General features: G+C 56.5%; 11 protein-coding genes across 11 annotated transcripts; 8 read left to right on the top strand and 3 right to left on the bottom strand.

The window, feature by feature from the left end:
* Positions 1-1,445: 1,445 nt before the first annotated feature.
* On the top strand, positions 1,446-5,128 carry SDRG_09714 (hypothetical protein; the record flags this gene model as incomplete). The annotated part of the gene is made up of 3 exons (XM_008615664.1): positions 1,446-2,935; positions 3,139-3,151; positions 4,103-5,128. 3 exons carry the CDS (start codon positions 1,446-1,448, stop codon positions 5,126-5,128), a joined length of 2,529 nt encoding a protein of 842 aa, XP_008613886.1.
* Positions 5,129-5,167: 39 nt separating this feature from the next.
* SDRG_09713 (hypothetical protein) lies at positions 5,168-5,569 on the top strand (the record flags this gene model as incomplete). The annotated part of the gene is made up of 1 exon (XM_008615663.1): positions 5,168-5,569. One exon carries the CDS (start codon positions 5,168-5,170, stop codon positions 5,567-5,569), a length of 402 nt encoding a protein of 133 aa, XP_008613885.1.
* A 444-nt stretch (positions 5,570-6,013) lies between these two features.
* SDRG_09712 (hypothetical protein) lies at positions 6,014-7,474 on the top strand (the record flags this gene model as incomplete). The annotated part of the gene is made up of 1 exon (XM_008615662.1): positions 6,014-7,474. The coding sequence occupies one exon, from the start codon at positions 6,014-6,016 to the stop codon at positions 7,472-7,474; it is 1,461 nt and encodes a 486-aa protein (XP_008613884.1).
* Positions 7,475-8,408: 934 nt separating this feature from the next.
* On the top strand, positions 8,409-9,035 carry SDRG_09711 (hypothetical protein; the record flags this gene model as incomplete). Its single annotated transcript, XM_008615661.1, has 1 exon — positions 8,409-9,035. One exon carries the CDS (start codon positions 8,409-8,411, stop codon positions 9,033-9,035), a length of 627 nt encoding a protein of 208 aa, XP_008613883.1.
* Positions 9,036-9,061: 26 nt separating this feature from the next.
* On the top strand, positions 9,062-9,833 carry SDRG_09710 (hypothetical protein; the record flags this gene model as incomplete). The annotated part of the gene is made up of 3 exons (XM_008615660.1): positions 9,062-9,079; positions 9,120-9,310; positions 9,361-9,833. 3 exons carry the CDS (start codon positions 9,062-9,064, stop codon positions 9,755-9,757), a joined length of 606 nt encoding a protein of 201 aa, XP_008613882.1. The 3' UTR covers positions 9,758-9,833.
* Positions 9,834-10,327: 494 nt separating this feature from the next.
* SDRG_09709 (hypothetical protein) lies at positions 10,328-10,943 on the bottom strand. Its single transcript, XM_008615659.1, has one exon. The coding sequence runs from the start codon at positions 10,899-10,901 to the stop codon at positions 10,356-10,358; it is 546 nt and encodes a 181-aa protein (XP_008613881.1). The 5' UTR covers positions 10,902-10,943; the 3' UTR covers positions 10,328-10,355.
* Positions 10,944-11,576: 633 nt separating this feature from the next.
* On the top strand, positions 11,577-12,398 carry SDRG_09708 (hypothetical protein; the record flags this gene model as incomplete). The annotated part of the gene is made up of 2 exons (XM_008615658.1): positions 11,577-12,224; positions 12,246-12,398. 2 exons carry the CDS (start codon positions 11,577-11,579, stop codon positions 12,396-12,398), a joined length of 801 nt encoding a protein of 266 aa, XP_008613880.1.
* Positions 12,399-13,074: 676 nt separating this feature from the next.
* Positions 13,075-13,722, bottom strand: SDRG_09707 (hypothetical protein). The gene has a single exon (XM_008615657.1). It carries the CDS (start codon positions 13,685-13,687, stop codon positions 13,142-13,144), a length of 546 nt encoding a protein of 181 aa, XP_008613879.1. The 5' UTR covers positions 13,688-13,722; the 3' UTR covers positions 13,075-13,141.
* A 914-nt stretch (positions 13,723-14,636) lies between these two features.
* On the top strand, positions 14,637-15,212 carry SDRG_09706 (hypothetical protein; the record flags this gene model as incomplete). The annotated part of the gene is made up of 2 exons (XM_008615656.1): positions 14,637-15,010; positions 15,065-15,212. 2 exons carry the CDS (start codon positions 14,637-14,639, stop codon positions 15,210-15,212), a joined length of 522 nt encoding a protein of 173 aa, XP_008613878.1.
* A 622-nt stretch (positions 15,213-15,834) lies between these two features.
* SDRG_09705 (hypothetical protein) lies at positions 15,835-16,407 on the top strand (the record flags this gene model as incomplete). The annotated part of the gene is made up of 1 exon (XM_008615655.1): positions 15,835-16,407. One exon carries the CDS (start codon positions 15,835-15,837, stop codon positions 16,405-16,407), a length of 573 nt encoding a protein of 190 aa, XP_008613877.1.
* A 187-nt stretch (positions 16,408-16,594) lies between these two features.
* SDRG_09704 (hypothetical protein) lies at positions 16,595-18,313 on the bottom strand (the record flags this gene model as incomplete). The annotated part of the gene is made up of 2 exons (XM_008615654.1): positions 16,595-18,111; positions 18,207-18,313. 2 exons carry the CDS (start codon positions 18,311-18,313, stop codon positions 16,614-16,616), a joined length of 1,605 nt encoding a protein of 534 aa, XP_008613876.1. The 3' UTR covers positions 16,595-16,613.
* Positions 18,314-18,651: the final 338 nt, after the last annotated feature.

Genomic DNA, 18,651 nt, shown 5'->3' with positions numbered 1-18,651 from the left:
TCGTTCTATCCACAACGCTGGCCTCCATAGTCTCAGTTCCCAATCTGCCTTCGTGGCGTAACACAATACAACTGCCTGCTTCCTGGGAAATGGCTCTCCCCTCGCTGCGTTGTTTGCGTTGCACCGCGGAAGCCACCACAGAATTGACCAAGATGGTTTTGGTGACGTTGGCGCGTCGGCGCTCGCGTCGGCGCAGGTGCACACACCGCGACTTCGCACATTGGACATTAGCTGCAACGATATCAAGACGAGTGGCATCATGGCGCTGAGTGGCCTCTTGCCGCATCTGCCACGACTGGCAACGCGGCGCTTGTGCAGCAACTCACTGGGCGCAACAGGGCTCATGTTTCTGTTGCGGGCGTGGACGTATGTGGAACTCAACACGACGACGTTGATCGACGCCCGTGGTACCATCGACTCCGACGACGATTCTCGGGTCGTCGACGCGCTCCTTGCGGATCTGCCGCGTCGCCAGACATGCTTGGTCGAGGCGTTACCGCAAGCTTATCGCGCCTGGACCGACCTGGCGTAAGCCGTCGTCCTGTCTGCCAGCGGTAGAGGAGATCGTGTGTATATTTCGTGTAACATTTTTGTGCACGACCCAGCATAATGGCATGGAAGCTCTTGCGTCAGATCGTATCTCGTCCACAGCAAAGTCGCTTGCACGGCAGCCATGAGATCCAGGGTTAGGGTTACGGCGCCGTCCTGTGACGACTGCCGCATACATTGTGGGGAACTAACAAACGTGCCTCATAAAAACAAAGAAGAGATGTAGGGAGGTCGACTTTTGAAAGACGTTACCGTCCTGTTTGTCGCGAAAGCGCTACCCGACGATGTCGATGCTCGTGTGGTTGGTCTACGAGTGGAGTGGTGTGGTCGCTGGCTCTCACAGACTGGCTTTGCACCGAGAAGGAATGTATCATCGTAACCTCGATCGCCGAGCCAGCGACCTTCTGCCAGTGGGATTTCGTGGTTTGAGACTGGGACAATGCATCGGGCCAAGAAGCTAGACTACGTCCCATGCTACAGCGGTACTAGGCGGATCCCTTGACGTAAATCTATGCGAAATAAAATTGTCGGACTTTCTCCGTTGTGTAGGTACTGGTGTTGATCTTGATCTAGGCCGGCGGAGGCACGAGCGCGATCCGCGGGACAAGGTGCTGACTCGGCCACTCGAGTTGAGCGAGGAGCCGGAGAAGGCGACGGAGAGACATCTGCCCGGGCTTTTGAACGAGGCTGTGGTGCAAGTGCATTTGAGCGACACGCGCCGCCTTTCGACTCGGCATCGTTGTGGAAGGGCTCGGGTTCTCTGGCTTGCACGGGATTGGCTACTGGACCACGAGCTGAACCAATCCGATCTCGTCTCCGGATACAAATGTTAGAAGCGGATATGCCCGTTGAAAGGCGCAAGCTTGAGCGACTCGGCAAGCTGCGAAGAGACCAAAATGGCCGACGAAGAACGCACGCCCCAGGCCGCCCGCATGTCGCCACCCGACGCGCTCATGCTTCCGCACGTCATTGAGGCGATTGCTACGTGCTCGATCAACCAAGAAGACTTTGAAAGTTTTCTTCGCGCAGTGCCACGATCGCTTTGGACGCCGGCGCTCGTAGCTTTTCTCGACTGCCACACGGAGAAGCCATCAACGGTCAGTGTCAACTGGCCGCGCATCAAGCTGACCGACGTGGAGTTGTCGCCTTCGGTCTTGACGCTGCTCGCGGCGATGCTACCGCTGCGTCCACGTATGGTACTGCGCCGCACGGACTGGGATGCAGCGTCACTGGCCTCGCTTATCGCCGTCCTCGGACCTGCGCTCAGCGACGTCACGCTGCTTTTTTCGAGCAACCGCACGGTCAATGGCCAAGGCCACGCGATCAGCAACCTCTTCTTGCAGCGTTGCCCACGTCTACGCCGAGTGGTCATCTGCGAAGAGCCCACGACGGCAGCCGAGATTATTGAGCTCAACGATTTGCTTGCAGTCGCTGCCCACCCGCATGTCGAAGATATGACTATCAACCTGCGTCGCGCAACTGCCACACCGCGACTCGGGCATCTCTTGGCCACATGGCTCTTGACAGCGCCGAGCCGGGAACTCCTTCTGGAAAATGCCACGGCCTTGGACCACGATGGTGTCATCGCGTTCTGCGATGCGCTGCAAGCCAACACGACGCTGACCAATTTAAGCATCCGCAACGCAAGTGCCCTCGGCGGCTTCCATGGTCGCACGCTCCCCGTGTCGTTGAAGACCTTGACGTGGAATGTTAGATTCAATCGTGTCATCAATGTCGTCACACTGACAGACCTCGCGACCGCCGTCGGGCCCACGCACCTCGAACAATTCGACTGCAATGTCTTTTGCTGGCTCGCGACTTGCCCGGCCGCGGCGCCAATGCTCGCACAACTGCAGATGCTCACTGTCAGCTCGTTGGATGTCGGCGACATAACATCGTTGCTTGCGGGCTTGTCGTCGGTCCCGGTGCTGATATCTCTCACGCTTCGCAACTGCAACCTCTCGTCGTCGACGAGGCTGCTCATGAAGACGCTTGCGACGACGTGCGTGCATCTCGTGCGGCTCGATGTCTCGGATCACGATTTGACTCGGGACGACGCCTCCGCTGTTATTATTGGAGTCACTCGATTGCTGCAGTTGACATCGCTGACGTTGTCGATGCGTCTGTCAGATGTGCTGCACATACTTCCAGCGCTCATTGCCGCTGGTCGCCACCTCCGCGACCTCACCTTGACGGCCGCGTGGTCGGACGCCGACGACGACGCCGACGACATTCTCAACCTGGGGATGCGCGCGATCTTCCGAGCGCTTGCGCAAGTCCACGACGTTCCATTTGTGGCCGCCACGCTGCCAAAGAACATGGACCAATTCGTGATCGACGCGCTTGGTCCGCGCGCCGATCGCTGTCACCAGTGCGAACTGCACTGGTACTGGTGACGGCGATCGGGCCAGCAATACTCGGTCCTTTTTTTTATTTGTTGGCCCCCGCGCTGCCGCCTGCGCAGCCACGGCCCGGCCAGCGAATGAACAAGAGAGGGATTGCTAGTCTCTGTTTGCATAAGAACGCGAAACACGTTTATACATATATATATTAACTCATTTCAACAACAAGCTCGCATCGCTGCACTAGTACACGAGACACGGTACAGCAGTCGATGGGTTGCAACTCAATGCGCTTCCCACCTCGTCTTCTACTGCGTGTAGCTCTCGACGGTGGCGGCGGTGCCATTGAGCTCGAGTCATTTACGCCAACGATAGTAGGACGTGGCTCTGCCCAAACGATAGTCTCATTCTATCGACAATGACACCAACGATATAGTGTATTGTGCATACGCGACCATCACCGGCTATCGCAGCGCGGCATCGACGTCCCCTGTCATGACGTTCCCCAAATGGAAAATATCAATGTTTCAAATTGTAGCATGCAAGCGCCAACATTCGCCCGAGCAGACCCCGTGCGTCCCGCACAACAGTCATCGACATAGCGTCTCGTCGACAAGCACGGGGCGTCGTCGACTCGCACCGGGGAGATCATGCGCTTGGTCGTCCGCACAGTGCACCGGGAGCTGTTGTTGAAGTGGGTCGTCTATTTAAATTGATACTAGTACGTAAATCTACGCGAAATAAAATTGTCGGACTTTCTTCGTTGTGTAGGTACTGGTGTTGATCTTGATCTAGGCCGGCGGAAGCACGAGCGCGATCCGCGGGACAAGGTGCTGGCGCGGCCACTCGTGCACCGGGAGCTGTGACTTGGAGCGGTGCAACAGGTCGGCTTCTCAAAGTCATTTCGGTATCCGGATTTGAGAGCGGATTGGTGGAAAAGCTTGGCCAATCCAACGCCAGCAACGACTTGGTTTGCGCCCGGCAAAAGAAATTTGGGCAATGGACAATGGTGGGTCCCGAGAATTTGACACTGTAGAAAATCGAAGGCGCCCTTTCTCGAGCAGCACAATCCACCGTGTTGAACCTGAGGTCGCTGTCGACAACACGGTGCCAGTGTTTGTTAGTTGAACCCTCCAACCGAATTTTCGTCAATCAGATTGCGCATCCGGATACGCGTGCAGCCAAGTCAAAATGGGCAACGCGAGACCAAGGCGGGTCGGCCGACGCCGCCACACGCGGTCACGCTTCCGCACGTCATCGAGGCCATTGCTACGATCCTGAGCAGCCACCAGGACCTTGAAAGCTTCCTCGTAGCGGTACCGCGATCGCTCTGGACGCCGGCGCTCACGGCCTTTCTCGACGTCCCGACGGCCATGCCATCCATGGTCAGGGCCGAGTGGCCGCGAATTGTGCTGGCCAGCATGGACTTGCCGCTTTCGGTCCTGGCGCTGCTCGTGGCGACGCTGCCGCTGCGTCCCCACATCGAGATTGAGCGTCGGATCCGAGATGCGGCGCCACTCGCCTCGCTCGTCGCCAACCTTGGCCCGTCGCTGAGCAGCGTCATTCTCGATTTCAACAGCGACAGCTTGGTCGATGGCCAAGGCCGAGCGATCAGCGACCTCTTCTTGCAGCGCTGCCCGCGTCTGCGCCGAGTGACCATCCGCGCCTTGTCTATTTTAGAGAACAAACTGATTGAGCTCAACAATCTGCTTGCAGTCGTCGCCCACCCGTTTGTCCAAGAGTTATTCATCGACCTGCAGTACGTGACTGCCACGCCGCGACTCGGGCATCTGTTGGCTTCTTGGCTCTCGACGGCGCCGGCGACGAAGCTCAGAGTGATCAACGTCGCCCAGATGGACCACGATGGGGCCATCGCATTGTGCGATGCACTGCAAGCCAACTCGACCCTTCGAAAGCTCTCGATCGACGACGTCCCCAATCTCGGTGGCTTTCACGGTCGTATGCTCCCAGCTACGTTAAAGTGGCTCAAGTACAATGCGTTCTTCAACAGAGTCGTCGATGACGCAACAGTGACGGACCTTGCGACAGCTATCGGCCATACGCATCTCAACCATCTCGAATGTAATGTCTTTGGCCAGCTGGCGACATGTCCGGCCGCGGCGCCGATGCTATCGCGACTGCGGTCCCTCTGCGTTAACCAAGTAGCTGACGACGCGATGCAGAGAGCGATCGCGGGCTTGTCGTCGGTCCCGGCGCTCTCATCTCTCGACATTTGAATAAGCGACTTGACCTTGGTGCGCCCTCCAGCACCTCTCATGGCGTCGCTGGCGACGGCGTGCGCTCATCTCACGACATTGCGCATCGACGCAAACGACGACTTGACCAGTGAGAGCCTCGCGATCGTTCTTTCTGGCGTGCTGCAACTGCCGCAGTTGACGACGCTAACGGTGCCGGTACGCCTCTCCGACGTCGAGCGCGTGCTGCCCGAGCTTGTTGCCGCGGGTCGCCAACTCAAATGTCTCTACTTGGAAACATCGTCCGAGTTGAATTACGCCGACGACGTTACGAGCCAGCGCTCGATTTTGCGGACGCTGGCGCGCATGCCAAATGTCCCGTTTGTCGTCCACGAGCTCCCAGATGACATCGACGCCTTCGTGGTCGACGCGCTTAGTCCGCACGCTGATCACGACCAGTTGTGCGACTTGGCTATGTTTTAAACACCAACTTACTACGAACAGGAGCAACGTGAAAACTCATATGTTATCCTCGTATCAAGTACTGTAGACTTAGGTGGTAACCAGCCCCGATCAAACGATCTGCTTTTGCAGAGTCGGCCGCAAGATCGCGTTTGCTTGCGTTGGATTGGCTGTTGAGTACGAACTTTCTGCCAATCCGATCGCGTATCCGGATATAAAATTTAGAAGCGCACAACCAAGATGGCTGCCGGAATTACTATGATTCTGTCCACTCGGCTTTGATTAGTTGGACCATTTTGGTCAATCAAATGGCTTGGGAACCAAGTGATAATATTGGGTTCCAAGTGATAATATTGGCAAAAAGTCAGCGACCAATTGATAATATATCGCCAAAATCGGGACCAAAGAAAAAAATACTCTGGCAAGCACCATCGATATGTATGACCCATGCAAGCACAAACCGAAATGCCCGACAACAAGCAAAAGGCCACCCGTGCGACGCCGCTAGACGCACTCGCTCTTCCGCATGTCGTCGAGGCCATCGCCACGAGCTGTGGCAACCACCAGGACCTTGAGAGCTTCCTCGTAGCGGTGCCTCCATCTCTCTGGACGCCGGCGCTCACGGCATTTCTCGACTGCAAGACGGTCATGCCATCCTCGGTCCGCGCCAACTGGCCGCACATTGAGCTGCACGACATAGACTTGCCGCCTTCAGTCTTGGCGCGGCTTGCGGCGACGCTGCCGCTGCATCCGCGCATGGAGCTATTGTACCCGGTCGGCGACGCAGCGCCACTGGCCCGGCTCATCGACGTCCTTGGACCTGCGCTCAGTGGGGTCGAGCTTTGTATTTTGAGCGACCGCACGATCGATGGCCGAGGCAAAGCCATCAGCAACCTTCTCTTGCAGCGCTGCCCGCGTCTGCGCCACGTGTCGATCTTCGTGGGATCCAGCCCGACGACCGACATGATTGAGCTCAACGACCTGCTTGCAGTCGTCGCCCACCCGCATGTCCACGACTTGTATATCAACCTGCAGCGGGCAACCGGTGCGCCGCGACTGGGCCATCACTTGGCTTCTTGGCTCTCGACGGCGCCGGCGACGAAGCTCAACATGTCCAATGTCTCGGCAATGGACGCCGATGGCGTAATTGCGTTCTGCAATGCGCTACAAACCAACTCAACCCTTCAAGAGCTTGTAGTCAGCAACGTCCCGAGTCTCGGCGGCTTCCACGGTCGCACGCTTCCAGTGTCCTTGGAGACCTTGACATGGGGTGTGTGCTACAGAGTTGTCGACCAAACAGTGACCGACCTCGCGACCGCCGTCGGGCCCACGCGCCTCAAGCGCCTCGACTGCAGCGTCTTTGGTCGGCTGGCAAAATACCGGGCCGCGGCGCCAATGCTTGAACGACTCCAGTGCCTCATGGTCTCCGAGTTGAACGCTGACGAAATGGGGGCTTTGATAGCGGGCTTACCGGCGGCCCCAGCGCTAACGACTCTCTCGCTCCACGATTGCATCCTCTCTTTGTCGGCCGAGCTGCTCATGGAGACGCTCGCGACGAAGTGTGTACGTCTCGGGGCGCTGGTTGTCATCGATAGGCATTTGACGTCCAATGGGTTTACAGCCGTGCTGTCTGGCGTGGTGCGACTACCATACTTGACGTCGCTGATCCTACCCATGCGTCTTTCCGATGTGTTGAACCTGTTTCCTGCGCTCGCTGCCGCGGGTCGCCACCTCCACTACCTCGACTTGAGCATCTTGCGACGACCCGAGGGCGACTTGGAGAGGCGCGCGATCTACCAGGCGCTGACGCAAGCCCACGATGTCCCCTTTGTGCTTCAGAGTATGCCAAAGGACATGGACAACTTTGTTGCCGACGCGCTCAGTCCATGCGCCGATCGTTGTCACCAGTGCGACTTGATTCTCTAAGCAAATGCATTAAGTTTAGCCAATGTGTTTCTAGTTTTGTGCAAGTGATGACTTTGTGAAAAACCATCATGTCGCGCCAATCCCAATGGCAAAATATCAAGAATCGACAACACGTATGGGGCTCGAACCTTGCTGGTCTGAGTTTTCTTAAGCGAGTGTCCTCGCGGCGTCGAGCGGTGATCGTGTTAGCCCACGATATGACACTCACACATGCGACGTCCTTCCGTCGACTAGTATAGCCCAAGCACACTGTACTACGTAGTAATATTCAATATAGCCACTTGTATTGTGCAAGCGTTCATGATGGTGTCGCCATCCGACTCCGTACCGCTATCGTCGAGCGGCACCGACCTTTCAAAAAACGAAAGTTTGCCATGCTGCCACGTAGCCAACGCGGAAAAGTATCAATGTGTCAACATGAACATGCGCGCCAACTGTCGCCATGGTCGGTGTGCGGACCCAGCGCGCTCCACTCCAAGTTATCGACATCGTCTCGCAGCTCCTTCTCGACAACACACGGGACGTCGTTGACTCGCGCCGGGTCGATCGCGCGCTTGACCTTCTTGTCGGCACAATGCACCGGAGGCCGTGACCCGGAGCGGTGCGCCGTTGTCGCTGTGCGCCATCAATTCGAAAGGTTGAAAGAATCGGACCAGTATCCGGATTTGAGCGTGGATTGGTGGAAAAGCTAGGTCCAGAGCAGGTGGGTCCAATCCAACGCCAGCAATACAGCTTTCGCCTCGTAACTTACCAGGCGAAAGCTACTCGGGACCCATAGAAGGTCGAGTTTGCCCTTGCTCATGCAGCGCATCTATGGTGTTGAACCCGAGATCGCTGTCGACAAGACGGTGCCAGCGTTTGTAGATGGCTGAATTGATCGCTCCAACCGAATTTCCGCCAATCCGATAGCGCATCCGGATCCAGACACGCCAAAATGAGCAACTCCGAACACCAGGCCACGGCGGGTCGGCCGACGCCGCCACACGCGCTCGCCCTTCCGCACGTCGTCGAGGCCATCGCCACGAGCTTGAGTAACTATACTGACTTTGAGAACTTCGTGCACGTGGTGCCTCCATCTCTCTGGACGCCGGCGCTCGCGGCCTTTCTCGAGTGCATCACGGTCATGCCATCTTCGGTCATTACTTATTGGCCGTACATTCTGCTGCAACAAAAGAGGTTGCCACCTTCGGTCATGGCGCTGCTCGCAGCGACGCTGCCGCTACAGCCCCGCATCCATATTGAGTGGCCGATCCTCGACGCAGCATCACTGGTCTCGCTCGTCGCCGTCCTTGGCCCGTCGCTCAGCTATGTCACTCTCCATTTTGGTAGCACCAGTGTGGCGGATGGCCAAGCCCAAGCAATCAACGAGCTCCTCTTGCAGCGCTGCCCGCGTCTGCGCTACGTCGCCATGCACGTTGTTCCCCGCATGGCGAACGCGCTTGGCGAGCTCAACGATGCGCTCGCTGTCATCGCCCACCCGCATGTCCGCGACTCGTACCTCAACCTCGAGTTTGCGATCGCGACACCGCGACTCGGCCATCTCTTGGCTTCTTGGCTCTAAACCTCGATCTGGTCAATGCCACGGCCATGGACGCCGACGATTGCGTTCTGCGATGCGCTGCAAGCCAACACGACGCTGACAAAGCTCGTCATCCACAACGTTTCCAGCCTCGGTGGCTTCCTTGGCCGCACGCTCCCAGTGTCGTTGAAGACCTTGAACTGGAACGTGGCCTTTCACCGAGTCGTCGACAACGCCACGCTGGAAGAGCTTGCGACCGCCGTCGCCCACACGCAGCTCGAGCGCCTCGACTGCAGCGTCGTGAGCCAGCTCGCGACGTGCCCAGGCGCGGCGCCGATGCTCGCACAACTGCAGTCGCTCAGCGTAGACGGAAGCTGCTCATGCAGACGCTTGCGACGACGTGCCCACATCTCGAGAGTCTCCATGTCGACGATCATTATCTGACGCGCGACGGGGCCACCGCTGCTCTCACTGGCGTCTTGGGATTACCCCACATGACGACACTCACCCTCTCGATGTGTCTGCTGGATGTGATGCTCGTACTCGCGGAGCTCGTTGCTGCGGGCCGCCACCTCCGCCTCCTCGCCTTGACGACCCTCGGACGGCCCAACGACGAAGCGGAAAAGCGCGCGACCTGTCGGGCACTAGCACGCGTCCACGACGTCCCATTTGTGCTCGAGACGCTGCCAGCAACGATGGGCAAATTCGTGATCGACGCGCTGACTCCACGCGCCGACCGTCACCAGTGTGGATTGCGTCTCTAAACACTACGGATGCTAACTAGTACATGTAGTACAATCTCCTATCGTTGATGGACCTAGCGCTGGTTCCGTCTTGCGTGCACCTTGAGACGCTTGCAAATGGCGATTGGAGTGGACACTGCGCGAGGTCGTCGCCATCCTCTCTCACGCGCTACCAGTATCAAGGACTCCATAGCGCTGGCACGACAAGCACCAAGACGGGCCTGGCGGCTTTCCGCCTCTCAAAGTGCCCATGTTTGTTGACGATGGCTCCTACGGGCTTGGGTCGATGGAACGTTCCATGAGATGACAGAGCGCTTCTGGGTACCACGATGACTGAGAAACATTGGGAGCAGCTCGTCGATGCCTTCTACACCGAGTACAGTGGCGTGTTGAACCGCCGCAAGGCCATCAGCGCAAGGCAACAGCGAGCGCTTCACGGGGTTCCTCATGCTGATCGCATTGTGTGCGCGTGGGCAACAAGCAATTTCAGAGTGAGTCATGACAACACTTGAATAGTGGCTCCCACAATTGTTTGCATTACTAGAATCTACGGCGACATGAGGACGACCGGGAACAATCACTGCAACGTGGACGATGTTGTCTATTACATCGAACGTGCCTATCGCAATTGGGCCACAAGGTTCAAGACAACCTGGAGGTTGTACATCTTCTTCATAGGCGGCTCGTAGTCGTAGGTGTAGTACCCATCGGGGGCGAGACGTACTGGCAGCGTATGCAGTTCGTGGTGCTTGAGCTTGTACTTGCGAAGGGCCTCCATGTGCCCAATCTCCTTGAACACTGGCATTTCCATGCACGTCATGCAGAGCTTTTTGCCATAGTGTTCGTTGCGGTCGTCGATCGTGTACAGGCCACGGACTACAAAACGGCCGCAGTGGTGGCACGTTTTCTTCTCGACATGGCCGACGACCATCTTGCGGAGCTGCGTGCGCGGCTTGAGTACCTTTGGCTTGACGCCGCATTGCTCCAGCAAGACGTAGCGCCACACCGACTTGTCCATGGCCGCGTCGAGCGCCGGGCTGGCACTCGAGAGGTTGAGCGCGTCGTTCGGCTGCAGGAACGAGACGATGCTGAGGAGCGCGTCGGTGCCGAGTGTCTCGAGGGTCGTCGGCTCTGACTTGGATCGCTTGGCAGCTCCGAGCGCCATCGTGTTTACTGGGACCTCGGTGCTAGTGCGCTTGCAGCCGGTCATTGTACTAGTAATAATTGGAAAATGAGAATTCCCAAGACTCTTTCTAAGCGACCTTCATTCACAGCTGGTTAGAGTGGGATGTTGTGACGAAATGACTGTCACTCGGCGTTTGCAGTTTTTGGACCATATGTATCGAGTAAGGTTGGAAATGCGTGCAATACCTGAGGTCAGTTGGCGCGATATCGTTTTGGTCCATCCATTGAAAGCTTCAGAATTGCGTTCTCCCATCGCAAAAGTACTGGTGCCGATCAGGAGCTGGGTCTGGGTTGGGAGCATTTTGGGATCTGGGGCACTTGTTTTGCGTCGTTTTCACCAGATTTTCGGTGCCGACCGTAATCCCAGATGACGTTGGAAACCCGTTTACGTATAGCAACCCTGGTATGAGAATGTTGCTAACTGGCGGCTGACAAGTTGTCGACACGAGACTTTCGGGGATTGAGCTTGAGTACGTTCAGGCATTGCTCTTGCGGTTCTATCGTTGAAGCACCACATCACACTGGGGCATCAAATACTCTTGTAACGTTAGAATGCTTTGCTTCAAATCGTATTACTCCTGACTACACTAACGATACCAGTTGTACCGCACTTCACGTCCACGCTCAAGTCAGGCCAGCTGTCGCCAAGCCCGAGATGTTACGCTACATCTGCATTGAGTGCAGGTCATTCTTACCATGGCACTCCATACATCGTCATTTTCCAATTGCAACGGCCACGCGCACTGCCAACACGGTGGCGCTTCGACCCATCAAGCGCGCCAAGACAGAACCGACGCCCATCGAAGCGCTCGGGTCCCACGTGCTCCTGAGCCTTGTCCCGTTCCTGCAGCCAAATGATGTGCTCAACCTCTCCAGCGCCAGCCCTGCGCTCGACGCAGCCATGAACAGGTCGGTATGGCGCTATGTTCTCATCAAGCAGTGTGGCGTCAAGCCAAAAATGATCAAGCCGCGATCGCAGCTCCGCAAGATGGTCGTCGGTCTTGTCGAGAAGAAAACGTGCAGCCATTGCGGCCACTTTGAGGTCCGTGGCCCCTTCACAGCTGGCAATCCGCACGACGGCGCGAAGCTCTGCCTGACATGCATCGAGATACCAATGTTCAACGAGATTGGACACATGGAAGCTCTTCGCAAGTACAAGCTCAAGCACCACGAGCTGCATACGCTGCCAGTGCGTCTCGTCGCCTCTGCGTACGAAACTCGCGAACCGGATCTCTACACCTATGACGACGTGGGCGAACCACGCATGAAGAAGATGTACAATCTACAGGATGTGCTGGATCTCGTAACGAAAATGAGAAACTAGTGGTGCTTCGTGTACCTCAAAACGCTTCGCATCAGCGACTTTGCTCTGACTTGCGATGAGGCCGCCAACGTCGTTTCTGGCGTACCGCAGTTGTCATCGCTGACGGTGTCGTTGCGCCCCTCCGATGCGTTCAACGTGCTGCCAGCCTTGTAGCCGCGGGCCGTCACCTCGGCGACCTCTACCTGCAGTTAGCCACGGGAGACCAAGCACCCGTGCAAGACGATACAATGGAAGTCAAACGCGTTATCTGTCGGTCGTTATCGCTGGTCCATAACGTCTCGTTGGTCATGGACACTTGTGCTTGGGGTAAAAATTCAACAACACCGCATTCGATCAATCAGCATTCGATTGACCACTTACAAACGCTAAACCTAAACCCGCTCGGTGAGGCGTTGCAACTTGACCTTCATCTTGTACTCCAAGTTGTCATAAAGATGAGAACATACGCGCTGGATCGCGGATCCCAGTCGTGACTGTTTGTCTAGCGGTACCGGACGATGCGGATGCATATATGGCCGAGGCTCTAAGTCTGCGAGAGGATCTTGCCCGCCGATGACGCTTGCAACTTTCACGATACAATGCAATGTATTATTTGCTGTATGGAGGGCCCTAGATCGTGAATTCACTTTGGAACCTTTAACGCGCTTGGAACAGTCGACGCATCACAAGCTGCCTCGTGGGCCATGGTGCGCGTCAGGCTCAATTAAATTTTAACATGTACAGCGAAATTTTAGTGTTGTGTGTAGTGAGTCTTGCCAACTCATGAATCGATTGTCATATTGCACTCCCAAGATTGCTTACATAACAGATAGTATCTGCGGCGATATGATGACGTTCCGAAACAATCACTACAACGTCGACGTTATTGTCTATTACATGCATGCCAACGAACGTGACTATCGCACTTGTGCCACAAGGTCCAAGACAACCTGGAGGTTGTACATCTTCTTCATGCGCGGCTCGCCTTCGTCGTCATAATACGCAGAGGCGACGAGACGCACTGGCAGCGTATGCAGTTCGTGGTGCTTGAGCTTGTACTTGCGAAGGGCCTCCATGTGCCCAATCTCCTTGAACACTGGCATTTCCATACACGTCATGCAGAGCTTGGTGCCGCAGTGCTCGCTGTGCACCTTGATCGTGTACAGGCCGCGGACTTCAAAATGGCCACAGTGGTGGCACGTTTTCTTCTCGACGTGGCCGACGACCATCTTGCGGAGCTGCGTGCGCGGCTTGAGCAGCGTTGGCTTGACACCGCACTGCTCCAGCAAGACGTAGCGCCACACCGACTTGTCCATGGCCGCGTCCAGCGCCGGGCTGGCGCTCGAGAGGTTGAGTGCATCGTTGGGCTGCAGGAACGAGATGATGCTGAGGAGCGCGTCGGGGCCGAATGTCGCGAGGCTCGTCGGCTCTGTCTTGGTGCGCTTCGTAGGTCGGAGCGCCATCGTGTTGGTTCGGGTGGAGGTACGCTTGATGCCGGTCATTGCAATTTGAAAATGAACATCTGAAGCAATCACACGAGGAACCATCATTCACAGCTCGTTAGAGTGGGATGATGGGACGAATGGACCATCACTCGTTGTTGCGTTTGCACTTTCTGAATCGAGGAGGTTTGTGTGCAACACCTGAGGTCCGTCGGGGCGATTGCGTTTTGGCCAATCCATGGAAAGTATCCCAACGATGGTGCTCTCCCATCACAAAAGCGCTGGTGCTGGTCTGGGGCTGGGTCTGGAGTAGTTTGAGATCTGGAATTGAGTACGTATTGAAGCTCTCTTTGCTCGTTTGTGTTTGGATCTGGACTTTTGCGACCACTAATAACATAACATAGAACCAGAGCAAACGAGCCTCGTCGTTGCTGGTCCTAGTGCGCGTGACGGTGTCGCGTCAGTGAACGTATCAGTGGGCGACACCAGCAGACGCTCGATGCAGCTGTCGACGCACGTCTCGATGCACAGGGTCCTTTTCAGAGAAAGAGCATTTGAAAAAAGTTTTTCTAGATTCCAATGCGTCCTACCGACGTAGTATCAAGGTCTGTGTCGAAACAAAATGTGGCTTACCAACTACAGGTGCAAATCGAAAAACGAAAATGGAGCTCCAACCCCATCACCAAGACGCCCAAAATGCTCACAGGCCAGCCGTCAGATAGTGTCATCATGTCGGCGTTTTCCAGACGGTGGAGAGCGATGTACTGGAGCTGCGACACTATTAGGCATCGATTGGCCCAACTGATACCGCGGCACACAGTTGAGAACCTACTGTAGACCAAAAATTCAAGCGCGAGACGACGAAGAAACCCATTTGTCCCAACATCCCACTCTACTATCCCACTCTAGCAACAATGTGTGCGGGTTTTCCTTCGTCAAATTGCATTGGGATGGTCATTTTCCATTGGCAATGGCCACGCGCACTGCCAACACGATGGCGCTTCGACGCGTCAAGCGCGCCAAGACTGAACCGACGACTATCGAAGCGCTCGGGTCCCGCGTGCTCCTGAGCCTTGTCCCGTTCCTGCAGCCAAACGATGCACTCAACCTCTCGAACGCCAGCCCTGCGCTCGACGCGGCCATGGACAAATCGGTGTGGCGCTACGTCTTGCTGGAGCAGTGCGGCGTCAAGCCAACGGTGCTCAAACCGCGATCGCAGCTCCGCAAGATGGTCGTCGGACTCGTCGAGAAGAAAACGTGCAGCCACTGCGGCCGTTTTGACGTCCGCGGTCCCTTTACGATCAAGGCCGAGAATGAGCACCACGGCGTGAAGCTCTGCTTGACGTGCGTGGAGATACCATTTTTCAATGAAATCGGACACATGGAAGCCCTTCGCAGGTACAAGCTCAAACACCACGAGCTGCACGCACTGCCAGTCCGTGTCGCCGCCTCGGGGTACTACGATTACGAAGCGGGCGAGCCACGCATGAAGAAGATGTACAATCTCCAGGATGTGCTGGACCTTGTAACACGATTGCGCAACTAGTTGTTCAAATGCGCAAGGTAATTCTGTCGTGCTCCATTTTGTTTATAACGTTAGTGTACTGGTAGCTACGTGTGGGTTTGCCCACGACAACAGGCGAACACTCGAGGTAGTGACGATTGAGGCGAGGCTCTCTTGTTGCTGGCGATGCGTTGTTCACTACTACATGTACATCCCAATTGAAGTGGACAGTGCCGATTTGATGCATTGGCGTCACTGCATTGCATTATTATTGGCTCAAAATCAAACATTGACATCGGTGATTGGACAAGAATGTGTTGATTGTAGGTTGGCCAACGGTCTTGCGAACCCGTGCGACTATGGCTTCGAGCTCTGGCAAATGGCAAGTCGAAACCAAATCTATCATGTACATTTTCCTCAAAGGACTTGACGCAAGAGGCTGCGCAGCGTGGTTCCTGTTAATATTTCTTTCATCACGTCGTTCAGGGAGGAATTGGGCTCGAGTCATGCGTCCCAGAATTCCCCATCAAGTTCCTTTGTGATTCTTCAACGCAGACGTGAGCTGATGATGCGTGATGATCCTTCCCATCTCCGCCGACCACGAATGAACGAATGATGGTGTTTCTTGTGGCGTTTTCCTTTTGCTTCATTTTGCGATTGCTCTATGGCCGGTCACAAGCGCACCTCCGCCGCAAACAGCGCGCCAACGCCTCGATCCGTGAAGCGCGCCAAGACCGAGACCGTGATCGAGACGTTTGGCCCAGATATGCTACGGAACATTCTCTCTTTTCTGCAGCCAAAGGACGCCCTCAACCTCTCGAGCGCCAGCGCGGCGCTGGATGCCGCTATGGACAAGTCGGTGTGGTGCTACGTCTTGCTAGAGCAGTGCGGTGTCGAGCCAACGCTGCTCAAGCCGCGCACGCAGCTTCGCAAGAAGGTTCTCGGTCTTATCGAGAAGAAATCGTGCCGCCACTGCGGCTATTTTGGAAGAACGAAGCCGAGTCTCTACAGGATCAAGGTCTTCAGCGAGCACCACGGCAAGCAACTGTGCGGAAGGTGCGTCCAACTGCCCATGTACCAAGAGATTGGGCGCTTGGCCGCGTGCCAAAGATACAAACTCAAGTTCCGGCAGCTCGAGACGCTGCCCGTCCGTCATGTCTCGACTGGGAAGATGCACAACTTTCAGGATGTGCTGGACCTAGTGGCGCGTGTGCGCCCGCTAGCCCCCCTTTTATAACTTGTTACGAGCGTAATCAGGTTGCTACAACAACAAAATATTAGCCGACATGCAGTGAGTTAGAGGAAGCGAATCTTGATCACGTTGTGGAGACGGTGTCGTTGCGCTACAACTGGAGCTGCGAGCGTTCAGTACATTGCGCTAGACCCTCTTCAACACTCTGTCAACAACCATACAACAGCATGAATTCTGTTGACTACAATGTATTAAAAAAAACACGTCCGGAACGGCGGTAGTCGACGGCTCGCCGCGACCAGCGTCGCTATCTCCAGCGAAGTGGACAGCAAATTCGTCGCACGCACGACGATGGGTGCCGGCATCTCGAGCGCGGCGAGCGCCGACAAGAGCGCGCGGGCTCCCTTGGCCGCCAGCGGGTTATTCGATAGATCGAGGAGTCTCAGACGCGGTGGCCAGGCGTCAACCAGCGCAACGACGCCCGACGATCCACGCATGTGATTGCTCGCCAAGCGAAGCCTATCGAGCGATGGAAGATGTGTCAAGGCGACGGCGAGCGCTCGTGCACCGTCGTTGCCAATGCCTTGGCCGTCAAGACAGAGGTCGCGAAGAAAGCGCGGGCGCGAAGCCGCCATCGCTGCAGCCAGTGCGATCATCCCGTCATCACCGAGCATGGCGTCCGTCGACATTGTCAATGTATGCAGACACGCAAGCTGCGGCGGTTTCAAGCGCGAAACCGACGACGCTGGTAATGCCACGTCATAGACGGTACAGTCGTACTGCAAAAGGCCATTGACCGTATTTGCGTGCATCGTCGGGACCAGCGTCGCCACCACGTCGTCAGTGGTACATGTATTGTCGAGCGACGCCAGGACAAGACGCGTCTCGGTGGCTCGCATCGGCGTCATTTGCAACTGGAACGCGTAGCTACCTTGAACGCGCGCGCTTGCATCAACGTCCATAGTCACCGAGAGACGCGGCGAGGACGCTCGAAGCATGGTCGCCAAATGCATTCCGGCGTCGGGCACATCCCACACCACGTGCCGGAGCGAGAGCTCGGTGAGCGAGTGCGCCGTATGCAGCCACGCAGCGAGTGCCGCCAATGACGCTGTCGTCCACACGGCCGTGCCTTGCAACGTCAGTTGCACGCGGCGCAGCGACGGCATTTGCAGCGACGTCAGCACTATATCGGCTTTTGGAATCGTCGCCGACCACGTCAAGTCGAGATCCCGAAGCGACGTCAACGTGGGCAGGACCGCGACGAGGTGCGACACATCGGCAGTGGTCCAGGACCGGGTCGTTGCCTCAAAGGCCTTGTGGTCATGTACGTGGAGCGCGAGGGACGTGATGCGGGGGCCCCACTGCGCCGTCGCAAAGGCAAACTCGGCCGGGCTCGTGAGCCCACGCAGTCGGACACGCGTCGCTGGTCGTGCCACAAAGGTGCTGTCAAAGACAAAGTCCACATCGAGGCTCGGGTACAGCGCGATTGCAAAATGCACGTGCTGCAAGATGCGAGCGTCCCGGAGCTTGTCGCGCGGAAGGCGCAGGTGCGGCCATAGATGGCACAATGGCATCAGCGCCACGAGCTCGAGAAGATGCTGCAGCGAAGCCGTGAGGTAGGCCGACGGCCAGGCGCGGAGGTACGCGACGAGGTCCGCGGCGGACGGAATCGCGCACGCAATCAGCTCGATGAGCGCAGCTTCGGTCACGGCCGCCATCAAGATCTGGGCGGTGCAAAAACCGAGCGTGCTAAGTACCTGGTACAAACCCGCCCAACTTCAAGTCCATCCGGACAAAATTATCCGGATGGGTAATTCGAGACTCAGTGGCGCCAGTGCGGATACCACGTCGTACCGTGCATGATGGGGGGCACGTCGCTCTTGCCGAGACGCGCTGCGTCACTGAAGACGTTCAGCGATACGATACAGTCGAGGCCCCAGTCCCAGCGCATAGGCAACGACAATTACTGCGTGCGCTGCGAAACGGTGACTCGTCAACGAGTATTGAAGAACCGAGTATCCTTCTCGCAGCTCTTTCCCACAAGATCATTCCTCCTGCAGAATGCGCGTGTGGCGGTGGACCAGCCGTGGCCACGTCGCTGCGGCGTCCTCGACTTGTTCCCGAGAAGTAAAGACTCTTTAGCTTCACCGTGGCGAGTCCTCTACTTGTTGTCGTGTTGGGCGCCAGTATCGCTGGCGTTCTTGGGTAGTACTCAGTAGAAGGATACATCGACGAGTTGGAGTGGAAAGCAAGGTTGCAAAATTGAGCTAAAAAGCTTTCCAAAGCGCT

Source organism: Saprolegnia diclina (genome assembly GCF_000281045.1).
Source record: "Saprolegnia diclina VS20 unplaced genomic scaffold supercont1.31, whole genome shotgun sequence".
Classification (NCBI taxonomy): domain Eukaryota; phylum Oomycota; class Saprolegniomycetes; order Saprolegniales; family Saprolegniaceae; genus Saprolegnia; species Saprolegnia diclina.
The sequence above is the reverse complement of the archived record's forward strand: the minus strand, read 5'-3'. Positions and strand labels throughout refer to the sequence as shown.